We start from the raw sequence: 22,386 nt of genomic DNA on the forward strand, positions 1-22,386 counted from the left end.
CGACCGGCCTCATATGACGGTTTCCGCGTCTGAAATCAACTCGCCGAGACGAACGACAACCAACAAAGCATCCGAAAAGCTCCGGCCCAGCTGGGGCCAGCCGCTGCATGGGCGCTGCCATCTTTCCTGTGACGTCACGTATTTCGTTTGGTCATGTGACGTGTGGTCAAATTTGCGTACAATGGCAGCCGCCTTATGGGGGTCACTTTCGAGTGCAGACCGGAACCCCGGTTTATCGCTCTAAGCCCCTCTACCTCGTTGGATAAGCCCCACATTGCGTACGTGCCGACGGCTTCCATATCCGCTACGTATACGATCGCAACGCAGACATATGGGAGCATGACGCAGTGAAAAGCCGGATACTTCTTCGTAGTATAGCGCACTCCGGTGATTCGTAGTCACGTTGCCCGCCAGGACCGTCGCTTCCGCCGTACTGGCATGTTATGCGATGACGGCTTCCTGGTCTACCCAGTATTTCTTGCTTCAGACACGAAGCTAAGCGGCGCCACGTTTGAACAATGCAGCCGCCACTCCCAGTCTCAGGCATACCTAATGTTTCTTTCTTCTGTCGCCACATAGCGCCAAGCCAAATAGTATTGCAGGTTGCCTATAACCCCGTAAGGAAGATACTAAAAGATAAACATTCGAAATCAATCGCTGAGAATATTCAGTCGTAGGGCTACGCTTTGTGTTCGCGCCCTGTCCTGGCACTAAATTGTCCACTTCTCACCATCCATCCTCCTTCATTGTCTCTCCACAAACTTACTTCTCTGCGTTTCTCCCGTGTGCTTTTAGAGCAAAAATAGAAATGGATACTGAGAGGCGAAATGGATTCAGCGCACCGGATAAGGCTAATGTGCGAGCATAAAATAATACATTATTAGACTTAGACAGAATTAACGTAGCCTTATATTCGATAGTTCGTGGTTTTTTGGCCATGTTATATTATTTTGTTTTCATTCTTTAAAGTTCTTATTTCTCTGATCATTGTTTTATTATATCCAATTTGGTTATTTCCTCGAGACCTCTACCGGGGTTCAGCAATAGTACAACGAAGTCTTCCTGGCGTGCGTTAGCTAATGCTTTACGTGCTAGAAAATTGAAAACTCGAGTTGATTGTTGTTATGGCTGAAGTTCGAGCTTGTTCCGCAATCATTTAGCAGTTGAATATCGACAGAACAGACATAGTTGGGCGGTCTTCCGTATACTAGAGCAGCTAACTTGACGTTTTTACCAAGCTACCGATCCGAACGCAAACCGAGCCGAAAACCGAATTAAAACCGTCGTGTTGACCAAACCGGAGCAAAACCAAATCCTAAATCGAACGGTAGGTAATGAACCCGAACCAAAAACAAACCACATTATTATGTGCCGGTTTTCGGCTGGCAGAGACGGTGTGGCGAAACCCAAAGCAAGTCAGCTATTCGAACCTTCACTTTACTTCTGCTCATCAAGTGCTAATAGCGCTGGGCTACTGTGCATGTCACGCGCACTATTGCTTTGCATGCCAGTGTTGGTCGTCATTTTTATTACAGTATAAAAAGAATGTCGCCCCCTTTATAACCAAAGCTTTTGGTAACGCGCCACAACTTATTTTATTTTTTGAAACAGCGGTATTTAGCAGCGGTGCTATAACCGCCGCGCCACACCGCAGACAGCTTGAGGACCATAAAGCTTGCGTATGGCCCTTAGTCTGGTCACTCAGTGCTGCTCATGGAGGTGTGTCGCACCAAATGCGCTCAGAAATTTTCTTGCAAGGTACTACCCTCAATCTAACTTGCTAAACGAGTCGCGCATAGTCCCAGCTACCTTAATCAACGCTCACTTTTCTGAAGGGCCTGCCTAGATTAATTTGATACCGCAAAATGTGTCTCTTTTGCGAGATTTCCCATACAAACTGAGCAGAATATCAATCGCATTTTGAACCACCTTCCACTCTTTTTTAGGCTCTCTTTGTTGTGTGGAGGCGATGTCAACGGCCATCAAGAACTTATGTCTTTGAGCGCTTTGATAACTATGTCTTCATTTTTATTTTATGATTAGAAAGCAAACTTCATCATTGACATTTTTACATGGAAATTTTTACGGTATCTTAAGCAAGATGGCGCTAGTGCACGATGTCCACTAGCGCCCCATGCGAACGCGAACATGCGAACGCACGAATGCGAGCGCATGAATCCACGGCTCCCTTAGGTCGTCTGCGGTGTACTGGTGTAGAGGGCCACGTTTCGGTACTGCCGAGGCTGCGGCCTCCGACGATGTAGATGCCTCAGGCGGCGCCATGTTCCTCGGCGCCGAGAGGAGCAGATCTGAATTGTTGGAAACAGCATCTCAACTGAGACTGGGGTACAGAAAGCACGGCCGAAGACAGCGCACGAGCTGAGACGTTGGCGCGCCCAGCTTTTGCTTTGTTTCCTTACCGAGTCTCAGCTGAGACGCTGTTCTAACAAACCGGCCCAAAAGCAGCCGAAATACTCCCCCCCCCCCCCCCCCCCCCCCCCTCCGGCAACGGCTCACACAAGAGCGGCGGCCGAGCGCGTGCTCTCGTGAAGCGAACGCCAATGGCTATTTAGGATCCGTATTGCACAGCCAATGGAAGAATGGCCATTTCTTTCGCGTTTGTTTTGCGGTTACAGGTGCTGCCAGCTCCTCTCCATGAAATAGTTAATACTTTCGCATTGACAAATATCGCAATTGACCATACAGAGTGTGCTGCGATTGGCGTTTGTGTTGTTGCAAGATGTGTTTTATGAGATTTACCTTTAGTCGATGTGCTTTAGGATACTTGGTTCAGAAGCTTTGCTTTCACTACAATAGCTCTAAGAAAAATCCTTTAGCATATATGGGCATTTTGCGGAATTCTTTCACGACATATTCTTTTGTAGAAAAACAGACACTGAGGCATGCTGTTTGGTTAAAATAGTCTTGTAGAATACGGTTTTAGTTAATTAATTTTCACATACACGCCGGAATACTTTCCAGAATCCCGAAACGACTGCAGTGGCCAGGGGTGAAGGAAAGAAAGGGGATGCAATAGTGCGTCATGCTATAGGTGACGTGGTTGTGCGCGGGGAGTAGACGATGAGATGAGAAAGATAACGCGGCGGTAATGAGGCGATACGAGTCCCGCAATCACGAGGGTTTTCGCGTACGGACGCTACCGAATCTTACCAAAAAGGGTAACAACCGGTGCCGCTGTAAAAGCGTTTCGATGCCATACTCACACTTGACGTTTAGCGCGACAGCCACATCTCGATGTCCGAGTCCTCGGGCTTCGGGGTCCTCGACAACCTTCCCGTAAGTGACATGGTAAGCGCCGCACTTGAGCTGCTTGCCGTTGTCGGTGTTGTTAAAGGTATAGTTCAACACGGACAGTGCCTTCCATGTATAAGGCTTCTCTTTGTCTGTTTCGTTGGTTTGCGTGGCCAGGTGGGAGACGTCTTGAGAGTCCAGGAACCAACGTAGAAACGCTGGTGGGTTCCCCTTGCCGGACACGCACTGAAAGTTCAGAGAGTCCCCCGCCTTTGTGGTGAAGTTGCTACTAGGGGTCAGAAGGCGCGAGCCGTTTTGGATGCTAGGAGGGTGTGGTGACTCTGCGAGGGAAAACAAAGTAATTTGTGATATAGATATTACACACATTTGTCAGAATTGGCAATATTAAAAAAATAACTTCCGACTACTTAATAAAAAATATTAACAAAAAGAAGCAAAGAGCGAGAGAGACAAGCAACGAAAGAAACTGCAATGGCATTCGGACCTTTGCATTAGATCGTTTTTGCACTGTGTTACCAATACCCCCATTTTTGGCGGGGTCATTACGCATGAGAATCTAGACACCTTTGCATCGCTTATCCCCCGGGCGAAAAATGCTGAGTCAGTGAGCTGTGGACGGACGCGCAGGGTCTGATATACTGCAGAGCAGAGCAACGGCACAGGCTCAGAAGACCTTCCACAGCCCAGCAGGAAACAATGGCAGCGCGCAGAAAGCGATTTTCACAAAGGTATGTAAACGGAGATAATATAGTAAGGGTGCAGGCGGGAGCTGGTGAATGCTAACCATGCTGAATAAATTTGAGACTAGGGCAGAAATGAACATATAAGTCGAAGGAAGGTACAGTTAGCTTTGTGAATCGGCATGAAGGCCGCCCATAGTACTACTTTGTGTATTGGAGGGTTTGGCGTTTGGACTGTTCAGAGGTGGTCCCTTTGTGTTGGCGGTGGCTGATTGGAGGGTTTGGCGTTTGAACTGGCTAGAGGTTGCCCCTTTGTGTTGGTGGTGGCTGATTGTGGGCTATATAAGGAGGCGGACTAAATAAACCTGGTAGCTGAGTTTGAGATGTCGTCCTGTCCTTTTCTGTTCCTCCGACTTAAATGTTCATTTCTGCCCCAGTGTTTATTCAACATGGTCTGTAAACAGAAGGTTTTTTAGGCGCCTGTTTTCGACTTTTGTGGAGTTGGCGTCAGCGTCGGCGTAACCGCGCTAAATTTAATGGAAAATTGACATCAGGTTATCTCAACACCAATTTCATTCTCCGCTAAATTTGGCGGAGAAAATGACGTCATATGATTTGGTGAGACGTCACAAATGAACAAATTCAGTTTGTCCGCTAAATTTAGCGGGAAAATTGGCGTCGTGTGACTTGAACACCAATTCACTTTCCCCGTTAAATTTAGCGGGAAAATGACATCACATGATTTGGTGTCACGTCACCTATGAAAAAAAATTGCGGTGGCTTAGCTCGGCTATGCCAGGATATATGTAGCGTGAGCTTATGCGCCCACTATGAGAGGCGCTATCAAGCGGCTACGGTGCAGCGTCAGACTTGGCTACTGCGCAACGAAGGCGCAAAGCTGGGCACGTGGTGGCGCCAGTGCGTCTGCCGCGACTATGACGTCACTCCTCTGGAATGCGCAGACCGGCGAGGCGGGCGAGGTGGGCGCGGCGGTGGCGGAGCGCGCGGCGACGGCTTCGCGTGGCTCTCGTTAGGAGCCGTGCTCATTATGCGGAGCTCCGCCGCCGCCGCCGCGCGCTCCGCATAATGAGCACGGCTCATTATGAGGGCCACGCGAAACTGCTCAACCTCAGCCAGTGTACCTAACGCTACAAAATCAATTTATCCGCTAGATTTAGCGGAAAAATTGACGTCACGTGACCTCAACACCAGTTCAGTTTCCTCGCTAAATTTAGCGGCGAAAATGACGACACAGGACTTTCTGTCGTCACCTACTAATGAATTCAGTTTCTCCGCTAGATTTAGTGGGAAAAGTGGCTTCACGTCACCCGCACCACCAATTCAGTTTCCCTGCTAAATTTAGCGGGGAAATTACGTAACATGACTTGGTGTCACGACACCTATGGACAAATTCAGTTTCTCTGGTAGATTTAGCGGAGAAACTTAATTTGTTGGAAGAGGCGACGGTATTGAGGAGGAGGAGGGGAGGCTACGGAGGACGAGGGGAAGGTACAGAGGAGGAAGAGAGGAGGAGGGTAGGAGAAGGTAAATGGAAGATGAGGAGGATGAGGAGGGAAGAGGAGGCGGAGGAGGAGGAGGAGGAGAGGAGAGAAGGAGACGGTACGAAGGAGAAGGAGGGGCATACGCACCCTTCCGCCCGTGTCTTCCCCTCCTCCTCCTCAAGAGCTGCACTATAATTTCGCGTTACAGAGATTTGTAAACTTCTAATTTTTTCTTACGATATCAGTAGACGATCGCGGAATATGAAGACGCCGTGTATTGCCCTGACTTTATTCCTGCAATTTTTATAGCGACAGCTTGTATCTCGATAGCCTGTTTATTGCTTAATAATTTCTTTACTGCTAGATTGTGGTACCACTGTGTATTATTATTTTGGAACACTCGGAGTGCGAACGTCAAGAAACGCTGCTGCATATTTCGGCAGGGTACACCAGCATAGGTATCTGCTTAAAGTCTAGAACGATACTTCGAAATAATTGAATGTTAACCTTATAGGGTATTCTTGTAGGTGTGCAGGTACGATCTACAAATCTTTCCGACATCAACCATGAATTAAACAGATGCCTGAGCCCACGAAGCGTAGAAGTTAATAAAGCGACTTAGATTTTGTAAGGGATTCATAAAAAAAAAAGAACATTTGTGACGTTCATAAACGAAAACATAGCACGCGAACACTGTGAAGCTGACTAAACAACTGGACTAGAAGGACTGTCATTAATATTTTTATCAATCCCATTACCAATAGACCCTTTCCGAAAGTCCGTCTACCCATTTTGTGCAGAGCCAGACCCGACGCTCTAATGGCAGAACTACATTGTTTCTCCACTCCAGAAAAATAGACGTCTTCGAAAGCATAGAGCAGAAAAAGGAAAAGATATTGGTCGTTTCACGTCACATTCGATGCACGAAATCGAGGGTGCTTGATTTAGCCGCGCATGATATCCTATCGCCGCCATTAGAGCGGCAATATTGGAGCTTTTTGGACTGCCACAAAAGGACTCTGACTTTGAAAAGGGTCTATTCTGGATTTAGGTATCGTTTGTAAAGGAGGATCGGCTGTAAAGCAGCTTTGCTGTAGAAACCTAGTTAAAAAAATGACCGAAGAGTAATAGAAAAATGATGGAAGGTTTACTGAAGTTCTACAGATGCGCATTATAGTTCATATATTTATTGATTAAATGGAGAACAAATTTTCCTTGAAAATTTAACATCCTAAATCTAGATGCTTGGAGCGGTTTATGGAATGTCGGTCTTCAGCACAGTGTCAATTCACGAATTAAACTCTCCCAGGCTGAAGGAATTAAATTTGAAATCGCCACGGAGCAACGCAAGAAATAATGTAGGCGTTAGAAACAACGCAGGATGCAGCGAGTTACAGGGTTTTCATAATATTCGAAGTTGTGACTTTAAACCATAATGCCGTGCAGTCAAACCTTTTAGGGCCCCACATTATTTCTGAGAACATAATTACCTAGCACAACGAGCTTGATATTCGTGGAGGCTAGGGGTTTCTCGTCGAGAGAGGCCTGGGTCACTTGGCACTGCCACGAGCCGTTGTCTTCCTCGAGCGTTGTATTGAGGATCTGCAGGGAACAGTCGCCGTTCTTCGGGCTCCGCTCGTAAACGTACTTGTCCGGGATGCGCCCGACTGCGACTCCGTCCATGAGCCAGGCGCAGTTGCCTCGACGGTTCTCCACCACGCACCGAAGCGTGACATCCTCGCCTGGGTTCACCTCGGTGTCTTCGGGCTCCTCGAGAAACTTTTGTACACTCTTGGACTTGACTGCAATGAAGCGATATGCGAGAGAAAATGGAAGCATAATTTTAGAAACTTGTTAGAACTGATCGGGGAGTATACTTACCATTTGTAAACATGAATACGAAACATTGTACTAATCTAGTGCTTTTATTACGCTAAGTGTAACTTTTTAAGTATACTTTTAGTGTATATTTGAATGATTTGTACGTAGTTCAACTACTCTACTCAAGTTACTGTAGTAACTACTTTTCCGAGTAGTTTAGTAACTTTCAGTTACATTTTTATTTCGGTAGTTAGTAGTTTACCTTAATTACTTTTTGACTAACTTGTACTCAAGTTAGAAACTACATTCCAATTTTAGTGGTTGTTTTGCCTATCAACAAACATTCCTACATAAAGGAGATAAGATGTTGGAAGATCAACTGATATTTGCAATGAGGGGAAGCATGTGGCGTAGGTAAGGGGGGGGGGGAGAAATTGGTTTGGAAAGTCCAGAACCCCACCCCTCCCGTCCCTCCCAAAAAAAAAATTTTTTTTTTTTTTTTTTTTTTTTTTTACAAGCTTTTTTTTTTTCTGCAAGAACACTACTACCAGGCGCTGGGAGCGAACAGACACGACGCAAGAGAGGCCGAGTAAAGAGCGAAACACGTGAACGTCAAAACTGTCCGATCCGACGTGCGAACTGCCGGAACGACGTTTGGAGGCGAGGGTTTTCGACGTTCTCCGGTGCGACGAAAACACTCGCCCCCGAACGTCGTTCCGGCAGTTCTCACGTCGGATTGGACAGTTTTGACACGCATGTGTTTCGCGCTTAACTGCGGGATTAGCGCCGAACGCGTTTCTCTGTGTCCCGAAGCTCAAGGAGACTTGACCCATTTGAGGAAAGGGCTGGTCCCCGCTTCTCAAAACGCAGAAACGATGGTGTACTATAGACAGGTGGGGAAACGAGAGCCAAATGAGCGACCGAATTGTGTCCCCCTCGGTTTTCTCTTTTTTTGTGGCGCCATCTATGTGGAGCACAACGAACTCTCATTCCGGGTGGGCGACCGGTGTTGACCGCCTAAACTGAGGGAGATGGTTTCTCGTAGATCATCAATGGAGGACTGTCGTGCTCTCGGTTTATTTTATGCACTTTCCCATAGAGTTCCACGCAAATCCAATTCCGACTTTTTTTTTCTCTCGCCACAGCGCCTTCTGTCGCAAATCGGGGGTACCCGCTAGCAGACCAGTACACAATCCGCTCACGGCGCTGCGGTAGGCTCCTATGGGCCGTTTCCCCACCTGTCTATCTTACAACCTGGTAGAAACTCTCTCCAACTACGGGAGGTGCCCACACTGCATCCTCACTCAAAGGAGGCAAGAAAATGGAGCACCTGCTCTGAAACTCATGCGGTGCTGCCTTGGTTTTTGCTGCACTCAAAGAATCGCTTGCTAAAGGGCAATGCAAAGATTACATTTTTGCGTTGCCTTTCCTCCCAAAGCTCAATATATGCAGATCTTCAAAGATTAGAAGATCGTTCAAGGAACTTGTAGTAATTCCCCCGACGTTTTATATAAAAATATTAAGCAAGCAGTGTTGGGAAGTACTTTCTGTACATGGCACTTCAAGTACTACTGTTGAGAAAAGTTGTACTTTATTGATGTAAATTCTCTGAACATGTACTTGTATTTTCCGAGGAAAGTAAAACTCCAGACTTTAATATGCATTCCGCGAGCTCGAAAAAAAATGGCGGTATCGTTGTGTGAAAACGCGCTCTTTCGAGACGTCATCTGGTCATTTTTCTGAGTTTAGTAACGGCGGCCGTGAGACCGAAGGAAATAAGTGCCCTATACGCTGATTGTGTCAAATAGCTCGTCAGTGATAGTAAAACAGCTACTCTGCGGCGACTTGACCTTATACAGTATTTGCTGCCATTTCCGTAAAAAACTGATGCAGCTCCGATTACCCCTGTAGCAATGCTTGCCAGTTTAAAAAAGAACACTGTGTAGGGAATGAAAGGGCATCATGAAAAATTATGTTAAATGTGCTTGTACTTTACCTTGTAATATATTATATTTATATAAGTTACTTCGGGTACATTGTAGCCGGTGTACTTACGACTCTACATCAAGTACAATACCTCTAGTTTACTTTGTACTTTACTTCAAGTACTTTTTAGATATACTTTACGCAACACTGTAAACAAGCTAACACTGTCCAAAAAAGCGAGCTCAGACAATGCTAAACCTCAAAGTTGAAATGACACATTCGCAGTACATCATTGACCAAACAAACAAGAAAGTAAAAAACAATTAGGCACGCAGAAGCAAAACCGGCTACTGAAGCATTTCTGTGAAAAAAAACAAAAAAAAAACAAGCTGATTCATATTCGGCTAGCACCATTTCGCTAACGGATCAAAACTTCTGCACTTTCTTTTTTACCATAAAAATATATAAAAAAGTAACTTCAAAAGTAATTCACTACTTTTTTACGGTAATTAGTAATTTTCTCAATTACTTTCTTTTTGAGTAATTTCTACTTTACACAAATTACTTTTCACGTCAATACTCAGTAATTTAACTTAATTACTCTTTGGAGTAACTTTTACATGTCTGATATTTTATGCCTGTAGGACACTTTTAATGTACATTTTTAACCTACTTTATATTACAGCTGTGCGATCTGCAGGACAACCCGGTTTGATACTATTTGATATGATGACTTTTAGAAAGTGTCAAGGTAGAGACAATTTCAGAATAAATTGACTTCCGCTGAAATAGAATGCAACTCGCGCCCTCTAGGCGACTGCAGACTGGTAAAAACGAGAAAGAAAACTGCCTGGCGTTAATTCGATCCCGCGCCTGCTTCATTATATCAAATCATTAACGACTCATCTCATTTTTGCGGCGGTTTATGCTTAAGGCTGGATCAATTATTATACTTTAAGTCGCGACGCAGCCAACGCTACAAGCTGATGGGTCCAATCAATCAGCCTACCATCATGCGTCATGTTTCTGTATGTGTTCTTTTAACGCATAAAAGCAATCGGAAACAGAAAAAAGCCCAGAGACTCGCGCTGTTCACGTTGTTTGAGTGGTTCCCTTATCTCGTAACGTCGGAGGCATCTGTACCTCAGCTGAAACCAAGTGTAGAATACGATTGTTCTACCGACTGCGAGCTCCTGGTTAGTTCAGCCGGCGGATCGCTCTGCTAGTCTTATGGCGGATTGACACTGGCGGTTGAGGTGCGTTTACGAAGAGGTTGCGAATACGGTTCACGAACGACTCTGTTCAGGCAACCTGAGACGTGCTTGATGGTTTCTCTGCGATCACACGTGGTATTTTGAGACTTACGTTCGGTAGTCCTGTTTTACGATCCAAATCCAGTTTAATACACGATCCAAAGCCAAAATTTCGCTATTGCGACACTATAAAGATTTTGCTTTGGGCTGTTCGCACGCATTACGAGTTTCAGGCAGCGAAAAAAGAGACATGGACCTTCAAAACGCCCCTCCGATTTCTTCGACTTCGCACGCAAGCAAAGCCCCAGCCAGGCATATACACCTTTCCAAAAAACGCTTAGGCGGCCGCCATGTTGCTGATGCTGATGCGGCTGGCGCGACTCTCGCGCCCTCTATCCGTTAGAAAATATTTGCCACTCTCTTGGACTGTGAAGACCAGCTCGGCGCGGTTCTCTACCTATATTTTGCGGTTTTGCATCTGACGTTTTCTCGCCCCTCTTGAAAGTTTCCACTTAATTTTTTTTATACGTGCTGCGTACATGTTTTGTGTACCTTTCATTGTGAGAAATAGGGCTGGTAAGTGCCTGCCATTCAAGTTTTTCTGCTTTACATTCACGGGAAACGAAGGAGGTGAAGGACGTCGAACGACCCTCGACGCGATTTTGCGAACATTGTTCTCCCCCCTCTTACAGGTAATGCGCGTAGAATCCTCCGTCGTCTCAAAAAATAGTTGTCCGGGTTGAGTTGGGAAACGTGTCAGTCGCGTTCGTTCCTTTGCCTTGGTGCGGTTGTGAAAAAAGGAAGCTCTCCCCAAAACGTGCTTCAAAACGAGGTCATCTCGGATTTCGTCCGATCGTCAAGATGTGACTGTAGTCGGCTGTGACTGTGTTATTTGAGATCTTTCTCAAATAAATTCTTTTCGGATAACGTTGCATCGTGTGGTACGTACGATATATTGTTCGAATGTTAACACTTCCTCAATTGCATGTCCGTGTCCTGTCCATCGGTAAACACGTTATTTGTGAGCTTGAAAAATGCATGCCTTTCGGCCCTCTTCTCTTGCAATTTATTTTTGACAGCAACGCGCTTTGTCGTTTCACATGCGGCGAATCCCGCGGTGCCGTCAAAACATATCGTAAGAAAAAAACACAAATAACTAGAACTATACATTCCACTCACATTCTTTCTGTCGCGCATGTACCCAACAAAAATAGTTTACTGTTTTGTTTTTTTTTGCTTTTTTTTTATAAATGTGGTACAATGCTTTCTCAATGTCCTCGGGTAACTACATGTACCATGAAGCACAAAATACAGTGGGAGAAGACGAGAATTTAGCCGCCAGTAGCGTTTGAAACTGCGCCTACGCAGGCTGCGCCTATTGGGCAGGAGATCAAACTATAGTGGGCGCTCTGACCCGTTTGTTTTTTCCACGCTCGGTGTTTACTCAACAAAAGGCCTGTGCACATGCCGACAGGCCTTATGGGCATAATTATATTGCAATTAAATGCAAAGGTGCAAGCGAGCTGAACAAGAATGATGAAAATAATCCCTGGAGAAGGGGAACAAGAGGGACAAAGGACAAACATAAATCTCCAAACACAGCTATAGGGGACTGGTGAGCGACCGAAAAAATCTGCCTGGTCCGGTACAGATTACCAAAATCGTCCGCCGAGAGGTGGAAGCAATGATACCTAGTGAGGGTTCCTCTCGTTGTTCCGAGTCGCCGGACGTGACAGTATCGATAGCTGCTGTTCAAAGTGTCGTCAGGAAGGAAATGGAGAAGCTCTGTGCTTCTTCATGCCCCCGCTTCCAACCCGCCGCTGACCATCATATTTCTGATCGCTGCCCCTGTGAACCTCCAACTGCAGCGACAGTCTTCAGACCGCCCCAACGTCGGTACCCAGCCGCATGGAGAACACCCGAAAATCGGCCAATTTGTTTCCGTTGCAACGTGGTTGGTCATGTCGCCCGCTATACCCGCAACCCATGGAGCAACCAGCAGCCCAGATTTCCATTTTCCAGCTCCAGTCGCCCTTACAGGGGAAGCTTCTCTCCATCTCCCGGGCTCCCCGCGAATGAAAAAGTATATTATCGCTCGTCACGCAACAATCGTTCGCCATCGCCGTGCCGTCGCCAGTCGCTATCTCCAGTCATCCGCCGCCAACTGTCGCCGTCCCATGACCTTCGACCTTCGGAAAACTAACCAATGCAGCTTCAAGAGGTGAGGCTGCATCAGAGTCCCCAGCCCAAAATCCTCAACGAAGCATCGCCGCTATAGCCAAGAATTGACTGCTGATTGACATTGACGGTATTAGCACATTTGCTCTTGTTGATACCGGAGCCGCTATTTCCATCATGCGCGAAGACCTCAGATGACGCTTACGAAAAGTTCTGACGCCACCTGATACAAAAATTCTGCGCGGTGCTGACGGCGGCGTAATCTCTCCTCATGGTATGTGCGGTGCTCGCATAACCCTTCATCACAAGACCGAATTTGTTCTTTTTACAGTCCTTTGCAGCTGTCCTCACGAAATGATCCTTGGTTGGGACTTTCTGGCCACTCACTCTGCTCTCATTGACTGCGCTAAAGGCGAAATTGAACTCGATGCTACAGAGGCCTGCGATGTTTCAGACCCCATTGGAGCAAAGCTGTGCTGTCTTGAAACATCACGCATATCGCCATTGTCGGCTGTAGCGATCAATGTCACAACCACTCAATCGATCCAGGACGGTGACTACATCATCTCACCTATTGTGAACAGATTGCTTGAAAAACAGCTCGCTGTACCACACTGCATTGCAGACATCCAGAATGGTGACACCGATATATGGGTGCTTAATATCACTCGCAGTCCACAAATTCTCCCCAAAGTTATGACAATTGCGCGCAGCTTCCCGACTCTTGACTCCACCGTCGCCATCATTGCTGAAAAAGTTCTGCAACCCAAACCTCCTCAACCACTCTCGGATACTGACCTTGCCTATATTTCCACCATGATTGATCCAACTTTGAACAGAGACGAAGCACAGCAACTCCACAGCGTACTTTGCAAGTACCATACTATATTTGACCTTACAAGCCGCCCTCTCGGCCAGACAACTGAAGTTACTCATCGAATCAACACCGGCTCCGAACCTCCCATCCACCATCGTCCCTACAGGGTGTCATAAAGCGAACGGCGCGCTATTCAACAGGAAGTTGACAAGATGCTGTCGCAAAACATTGTCCTATCCTCGTCCAGCCCCTGGTCCTCTCCTGTTGTTCTAGTAAAAAAGAGGGACGGCTCATGGCGTTTTTGCGTCGATTATCCTAGGTTAAATACGAGCACAAAAAAAAGATGTATATCCTCTGCCACGCATCGACGACACTCTCGATTGCCTACAGGGAGTGGAATATTTCTCATGCATTGATCTTCGCGCCGGCTACTGGCAGATTAACGTTGATGAAGCCGACCGTGAGAAAACGGCATTCATTACGCCCGACGGACTCTTTGAATTCAAGGTCATGCCCTTTGGCCTGTGTAACGCACCCGCAACGTTCGAAAGAATGATGGACCGCCTACTCAAGGGACTGAAATCGGTCACTTTCTTGTGCTATCTTGACGACGTCATCATCTTCTCTGACACCTTCCCAAAACATCTTGAGCGTTTGACCCAAGCGCTTGCAGTCTTTCAACAAGCTGGGCTACAACTAAATTCAGCTAAATATCGGTTTGGTAGTCAACAAATTAAAGTTCTCGGACATCTCGTAGACAAACACGGTGTTCAATCCGACCCTGAAAAAATTAAGGCTGTCAAAGATTTCCCCACGCCTCTTTCTTCAAAAGACGTAAAGAGCTTTTTAGGGCTTTGCTCCTACTTCCACCGCTTTATCAGAGACTTCGCACACATAGCACTCCCACTGACATCTCTCCTGAAAAAAAAATCAGGTTTTGGAGTGGGAGGATCCTCATCAGATTTCTTTTGCCCATCTGAAAGATGCTTTGGCCTCCAGCCCCATTCTCGGCCATTTCGATGACACGGCGCCCACTGAAATTCGCACTGACGTCAGTGGTCACGGTATTGCAGCAGTTCTCGCACAACATCAGTTCGGAAAGGAAACGGTAATCGCTTGCGCTAGTCGACTACTTTCACCGGCTGAGCGGAATTACACTATTTCCGAGAAAGAATGCCTTGCAGTGGTGTGGTCGGTCTCCAAATTTCGACCATACCTTTTTGGACGTCGCTTCCGTGTCATCACTGATCACCATGCCCTTTTTTGGCTTTCGTCATTAAAATATCCCATTGGTCGTCTTGGACGCTGGTCTCTCCGCCTTCAAGAATATGATTTCACCATCGTATATAAATCAGGAAAGATGCACCAGAACGCTGACTGTTTGTCTCGTTACCCGGTAAGTCCAGCTAACTTCAACACCGATTCAACTGAACTCCCAGTTCTGCCGATATCAGAGCTCCTCAACCTCGCTCACGAACAGCGTCGTGATCCAGCTCTGAAGCTTCTTATGAGACGCCTCTCAACTGATGCAAACCAGCCGTCCTCGGGACTCTTTCGTATCCGCGACAACATTCTATACCGCCAGAATTTCAGACCCGAAGGATTACCATGGCTTCTCGTGATTCCTAAACACCTACAGGCCACAGTTATTCACGAAATACACGACGCGCCTTCATCAGGTCACCTGGGTATCCTTCGCACTTACGGAAAGGTTAAGGAACATTTTTACTGGCCGGACATGTATCGAACTCTAAAAAGGTATGTCTCTTCATGTGACCTTTGTCAACGTCAGAAGAAACAAGCCATCAGGCCATCAGGGGTCCTTCAACCACTCCGCCCTCCGATCAGCCCGTTTGATCGTCTAGGGATTGACTTCTTAGACCATTCCCTTCATCACGCTCTGAAAACCGCTGGATTGCAGTAGCAATTGACCACACCACTCGTTATGCAGTCACACGCGCTCTCCCAACCAGTACTGCTGTCGACCTGGCCCAGTTTCTTTTGGAGGACGTCATATTAAAATATGGCGCACCGCGAGAACTTCTTAGTGACTGTGGACGCTCCTTTCTGTCACGCGTTGTGTCTGAAGTACTGCAGGCCTGCTCGGTCCACCATCAAATGACGACCGCTTACCACCCACAACCCAATGGGCTCATTGAGCGGCTGAACCGAACGTTATCCGACATGCTGTCAATGTACGTGTCGTCAAATCACAGAAATTGGGATGATGCACTCCCATACGTCACTTTTGCATATAATACATCCCACCACGATACTACATGGTTTCACACCTTTTTTTCTCCTCTTCGGCCGTGAACCACCATTAATGCTTGACTCCCTCCTTCCACCCCAACCAGACGCTTCCCTCACTGAATTTACATTCGATGCCATAAGTCGGGCTGAAGAAGCTCGTCAATTAGCTCGCATACGCACGCTTGACTCACAAGAACGCCAGTGTGCCCGCTACGATAGCTCTCATCGACACATCCAATACTCTCCTGGTGACCTTGTATTGCTGTGGACACTGCAACCTTATGTCGGACTTGCTGACAAACTTCACCGCTATACAGGACCATACCGGATACATCACGAGTTGAGCGACGTTACATATGTCATTGAACCCCTCGAGCAACAGAATGACAGACGTCGCAGGGAAAGGGACACAGTGCACGTGCTTCGGCTCAAGCCATATATCCTCCCAACGACCACGTAGCTCAACGACGAGACGTCGTGGCTTTTTGGAGGGGGGGGGTAATATTACAGACCTCATGAGATGCCTAGAGAAGAGGAGGTAGAGGACCGCCAGCGCGCTCGCAGCAAGGGATTCAATCCTCTGTCTACCGCAATTACCCAGCTATAAATAAATCATCATCGTTTTCACTGTAACAATATTAAGGAAGAAATAAGTAACGTTCGGTAAGGAGCCGGACTACATTTACTGCGGTTCTTGGGTGAATACGAGTGTAGAGGGCCAGAGCTAGACCCATTTCAGGTGAAAGGCAATGTATTCCTAACCAGATCATCTTCACATTGAATACTTCTCTTAAAACTCATTGCAACAAATCATTATACGACTGATTTCTTCCTTTTTGGCCGCTAAGATTGATACTGATGCTAACTCTCAACAACCGGTTACTCCGCTGAGTGCCAGCTGCTGGTTAGCTCAGTTGGTAGAGTGCTCCGCTAGTATTGAAGAGGCACCGAGATTGAACCAAGGACCAGCCAGGTTTGTTAAGCAGCAAGCAGTGAGTAGCCTAGAGGGCGCGAGCTGCACTCCGCTTCAGATGGAAGCATTTCTTTTTTTACATATGTAAGGACAACAAGTTGTGCAACGAGAAGGATATATATTCAATGTACTGTTCAGAAAATAAAATTCTAGTTTCAATATACTTTAGAATGATTTTTTTTTTTTTTTTTCAAGGAATGTAAAACGAAAATTATGTACTTTTACTCTTGATTTTGACTGTGGACTTCCCAAACCCCAATATTTTTAAAAGAAAACCTCGGGGTTCGAACTTTTTGTTCAAAACTCAATTTTCTTGCCATATGGGATAGATGATGATCTGTATTGGGTTGACATTGGCGGCTTTCTTCGCATAACTTTAAACAAAAATAGTGAGGAACAACCTATTTCAGAAAACGTTTTGAAACACGAAGAATTGTTGAAAACCCGGGGTGTTTTAGTTTCGGCAGCGCATGTTTTAGTCCAGACACACGTCACAATTTTTGCCGCAACAGAAACGTCCCGAGAAATACCACGGTAACAAATCAATACGGGTTGCTCGCGCCTGAGATGCACTTCAGTACTGCAAAGGTATGCGATACTCTAAGCGACTTGAGCTTTTGATCGGATCCTAGATTAGCGGGCATTGGATATGCTGTGGTTCCTTTTGTGCCGGAACATTTACCTAAATCAGTGATTGTTGCTCTTCAGTGGGCATGTAGTCTTTTATGATCTAACCTCACCTAATAGTTATGCTGAGGCAAATATCCCTGGAGAGTCGAACTAACTTGCACATGTCTAAACCGCAAGTATTTCTTGGTGGACAACTTGACCGCCAAGTGCTTTATTTGGCTAGTTCAACGTCAAATAAAGCACAATGCTGTTCCGTCGATATCTTGAGAATGGCATAGTACCATAACTCGAACATATGTGCATGGACAGTTGGACGTGAAACCGTGGAAATCTTTAGTCAATTTTGGTCGCGCTTTTTAGTTTGGTTGGATATTTTTAGGAGTCTGGCGTTCTGACTCAGAAGGGGCCTGAGAAAAAAGTGAAAGTTTAGAATAATCAAAGTGCATTATTGGCTTCTAAATTGATAACCTTTTGATGGATGCACCTAAAAAAATTATCTTAACGTAAGAACCCCAAAGTAGGCTTCCTTTGCACTGTAAAGTTACAAAATTTATAGAAAAAAATATTGGACGAATATCGGAGGGTATTATACCGCATGGAAATAAAAAAATGGAAGAGCGGATATGATAGTATTTAAACCTACGTAGACCACCAAATGCGCAATTCTCACAATATGTTGTGTGCACTAGACAAAGAGAACTTTCATTGATAACTATACGTGACAGTGCTCTGAAAGCAGAATGTATAATATTTGCTTTGTTTGTTTAATTATGGAAGTGGGTGTGATTTAGATTTCTCATATTTCGCCTATCTTAGGACAGCCTTGTGTGCATAACAAATTAGGAGTTTCTTTGGATTCCAGAGCGAATATTTTCACAAGTTACAACCCATAATCAAAACCAAAGCGCTTTGCACCAATACCCGCCACTATTATGTCTTGCTCTGGGATGCAAGACGAGTATTCGCCAGGGTGCTCGATCATCTTCTTTTAAATGTAAAACAAAAAAAAAATATATCAGAGGTTTTGTTGTGATTTTCGTGGAGTTAACAAATAAATGCATATAAATGATTTAAATGTATTAACTTCACATCCACTGAAGATACAGCGGCAATGGCTTCGTAACAAATTCCCGCTACTCCTCGCACAGATCTAATGGCATGAACAACTGACGCTCACGTGATTCTCTGTGGGGAAAAACCGACCGCTTGTAGCAGCCGAACATGTGAGCTATCCCAGCGGAACGACGATTGAAATCGAAGAAATATCGCGGGGGTGCGTTTTATGAACCAGGCAATCCAAACTGACCTTTTCTCTCTTCTTTTTTCCGAAGGGTTTGCCGCACAGATATTATCTGCCCTCCAACATTCTGCAGCCCGGATTCAAGAGTGCGGAGAATCCCAATACCTGCCCTTGGGTGTCACAATGCAGTGCCGTGCGACATGTGGTACATACTTCCGCATAAAATGTAACTCGATGGAGTCCGATGTACAATAACCTAAATCCCTCCGACCATCGTAAACTAGTTTACCCCAACAAATGGTGAAACGTGCGTTATATCCATACACATCTTACGTTTATAATTATATATAGCCCAGTCGCCTAGCTTCAACACAAGATTGTAATGCCACAAGTTATCTATTTTTTTTCCTTTTTGACAAGTGCGTGTATTGTGTGCACTTGACTATTCCCTAGATTTATCGTTTTTACGTTGGTTACACGGAAATGTATGGTACTATCTTGATGCGTGCTCAACTGTTGCGTAGTGATGGCTTGGAGCTCAGTCAGGTTGTTTTAGAAAGCTTTTTTCCACTTGTCTTTATAAACAATATTTTGTTAAAGAAAATATTACTATTATTATGTAAAATTTGATTATTTGATTACAAGAGACAGAGGCTTCTTTTCACGAGGCGGTGATAACGTTAGAAATGTGAGTAAAAATTATAAAACGTCACATGGCTCTTATTTTGCTGACTTTCTTCCAAGATAATTATATATATATATTTTGATAATTAGATAATTCTACGAAACCAAATATACAGGCCCACCCTTCAGCTGCAAATGCTATGCGTCCCGACCTTATTTTTTTAATTAAGATTCATTCCACTTATATGTTTGTTCTATTCCGAGAAGCGCAGACATTCAGTCACGCTGCAGAGTCAGGCATAACATGCTGGAACGGCGAGAAAAAAAAAGGCATCCGAAGTTTTGATAACGGCATGGTAACCGAGCTCCCAATCTGTTGTCACCCTCAGGGCATCATTCAGGTGTTCCTCCACTCTGGTCGGCGTTCCACACTGGCATCTCACATATTAGGCGCCTGTACCATTAGCTCATGCAAAGCCATCGACTGGCTCTCTTTGTGTTGGCCGGCTCTTGTTTTACATATTCTGTTTTAACGTAGAATAATGTGTGTTGTTTATTTGGGGTGAAGGTATTTTAAAATTATATGTAACGTTAAGGAGGCCATGCAACGCACATGATTATAAATGCAACATTAAGAACGATATTTTAACGTTAAAGACTATCTGGAATGTGACGGAAACATGCCAGTATTTTACTAATTAGAAACTAATGTAAACAATATCAGCTCATTTTTTAAACTTATTGTGACGCTGAGTCCCTTAAATTATATCCCCCTTGCCTTATTATTCACGTGCACAGACCACATTAGTTTACATTTTAAGGCTTATTTTAATAGATTTGTTCGAATTAGGAGCAAACACCCTGCATCTATATGTCTGATGTCTGCAAAGCAAATTTTTTTGAACACCAGAAGACTCACCTTCCTCATTAGATGATGTGGAGTTCGGAAGGCTCAGAGCCACTAAGAACACGCACACTGTCAAGGTGCGCATCCTGACGCGACTGAAAGCGTCTGCTCGGAAGATCGCTCTGACGACACCTGAGCCGCCGGTTACCTATCTATACACATGGTGCTTTATCTGGTGCCCCATGGGATATATGTGATCTCACAATGCCACCATTTCTCCAACAGCGCCTTTCGCTTGGCGATAAGTGAGGGGAACTTTGATCCTTAATTATCGGAAACGTCCACACCCTCGCCCTCCTTTCCTTTTGTCTTTTCCTCCTGAAACAAGTGCGAGAACACTTCTGAATGTTACGACAGCAATTGACGTGGGACGTTATGGGTTGCATAAAGCGAGAGCTAAATTTTTTGTGAATTTTCGCCCGTCTTCGTTCCTCTCCTCTCCCCTCTCCCCCCCCCCCCCCTCCCCCCCGCTTTACAATATTTTACGGTGTTTATTTATGCGATGTCCAGATAAAATGTACGGTCATTACGCGGGGCACATCTTCCGTAAGAACACGGCGTGTTAGTTCACCTTCGGAAAATCAATTTCTTTAGTCCCATTCCATTTCTGAGCACTCGCCCCCCCCCCCCCCCATTTAATACTGTATTGTGTTCAATTAACATATGAGAACAAGCAAGATGATATAGGAACATGTAAATTTGAGTTGGTCTGACGATGTGAATAACATTTCCTCAGGAGCCTTGTCAAAGCTGTCTTGTACGGCATAAACTTGGGAACCCCTCCCCCCCCCCCCCCTTCTCAGCGTTAAATTGTTGGCCTACACTTCCCTCATTCGGCCCAAGCTCTAATATTGTTCCGTAGTCTGGGACCTATTTACAAGAAAAGATTCATATATCCTAGAAAAATTCATACGCACAGATTCCCCATCACTGCTAATGCAGACAAATAAAATACCGACCCACCAGCCCCGGCGTAAAATTGTTCGCTTAGATTTTCTTCATCAGCTAGTCAGTTGTAAGGTTTCCCTTATCCTTGTTTATACGTTAGTCAGCTTTCACCCAAATCGGCAAGAAACAACCACCGCGACTCCTTAAAGGTATACTTCAAGAATTTGAAATATACATGTCGTGTTTAGAAATAGCCTGAATATGATCCACAAGATCTATAAATGACAATCGCACCTTTGTATTTTGAGCCTCATGGTTGTATTTTTCGTTAGAAACGGCCCACTCTGGCATGCGTTCGGAAGAAGCCAGCGGAGAGCACGTCAGATACGGCGCAATCGTGCCGTAGTCTGTCTGGGACGGAGCAAAGCTACAGCGAGGCTGACATCATCTGGATGCCCTGGCCGTTCCAGCCACCGAAGCGGTCCAAGCAAGCCAGCGATCGGGCCTCCGCAACTCACCACAAAGCTGCGTTTTTGTGAATTTACAGTGACCAGTTAATCTTCTATAATCTTCTAGAGAGAGAATAGCGACGCCTGAGTGACACAAAATTGAGTTTCCTCTATCCCCCTCTTCTCTTGTGCTCGCCGTACAGCTGTTTGGATGACATCAGGTTCAAAGCATGTAAAGGTCTAGGTGGAAAAGTTATCCTCACCACCAGTTAAGGTTTCCTAGACTGTTATTACAAACAAGGCTCTAGCGACATGCACCAGGTGTTCTTTGGAAATAGTTTATTTCTTCTAATTTTGTTTTTGTACTGTTTAGCGAGATATTGGTGTGTTCGATGTGATACTGCACGTATGAACATGCATAGACCAAAAAATAAACTAGAGATTTTTGTTGCAGTATCCCTTTAACATCCTATTTCGCGCATACTGATATATTTAAGTCTTCATACTTTAAACAGAAAAAAACGACTGCAAATCATTTTCCTTTTGAGTCTTTTTCCCCTGATTTGGCTTCATCCTTAGAATCGTTCCTTTCCGAGTGAGCCTCGTAGGTATGCAGTTTAGTATAGCTCTCTTATATGTATAGCTTCCATATTCGCAAAAAAAAAAAAAAGAACATGTGTTATTGTTATGCTATGTGATCGGGATGTGATATAGTGAGTATTGATATATGTATAATTTGGATGTGTGTGATTCTATGCCGCAGTTTTCTTTATTTCTTCTACTTTTATCTTAAATTTAATTATTGTTTGTGTAGCGTGATCTGTTCTTCCGCCCATCCTGCTTGCACCTTGAGGTACGCAGTATGTACTAAAATAAATAAATAAATAAATGTAATTTATGTAAGCTCTGACGTGTTTAAACCTAATTCTTTCGAATAATCCTATATGTAATTTTAACTAATACGCCTGTCAG

The 22,386-nt window shown here is 45.1% G+C and overlaps 1 protein-coding gene across 2 annotated transcripts in view; it reads right to left on the reverse strand.

Annotated features, from left to right (window-relative positions):
* LOC8053519 (hemicentin-1) overlaps positions 1–20,205 on the reverse strand; it is an 82,044-nt gene extending 61,839 nt beyond the window's left edge. For both annotated transcript variants that reach the window (XM_040215116.2, XM_029991996.3), the window contains exons 1-3: positions 20,090–20,205; positions 6,946–7,257; positions 3,225–3,593 (exon numbers count right to left, since the gene is read on the reverse strand). In XM_040215116.2, the coding sequence (XP_040071050.1) occupies positions 3,225–3,593; positions 6,946–7,257; positions 20,090–20,162 (754 nt within the window). In that variant the 5' untranslated portion in view covers positions 20,163–20,205. The remainder of the gene's footprint in view (positions 1–3,224; positions 3,594–6,945; positions 7,258–20,089) is intronic.
* Positions 20,206–22,386: the final 2,181 nt, after the last annotated feature.

The sequence above is a fragment of the Ixodes scapularis genome, unplaced genomic scaffold (genome assembly GCF_016920785.2).
Source record: "Ixodes scapularis isolate PalLabHiFi unplaced genomic scaffold, ASM1692078v2 PGA_scaffold0__279_contigs__length_252992795, whole genome shotgun sequence".
Taxonomy (NCBI): Eukaryota; Metazoa; Arthropoda; class Arachnida; order Ixodida; family Ixodidae; genus Ixodes; species Ixodes scapularis.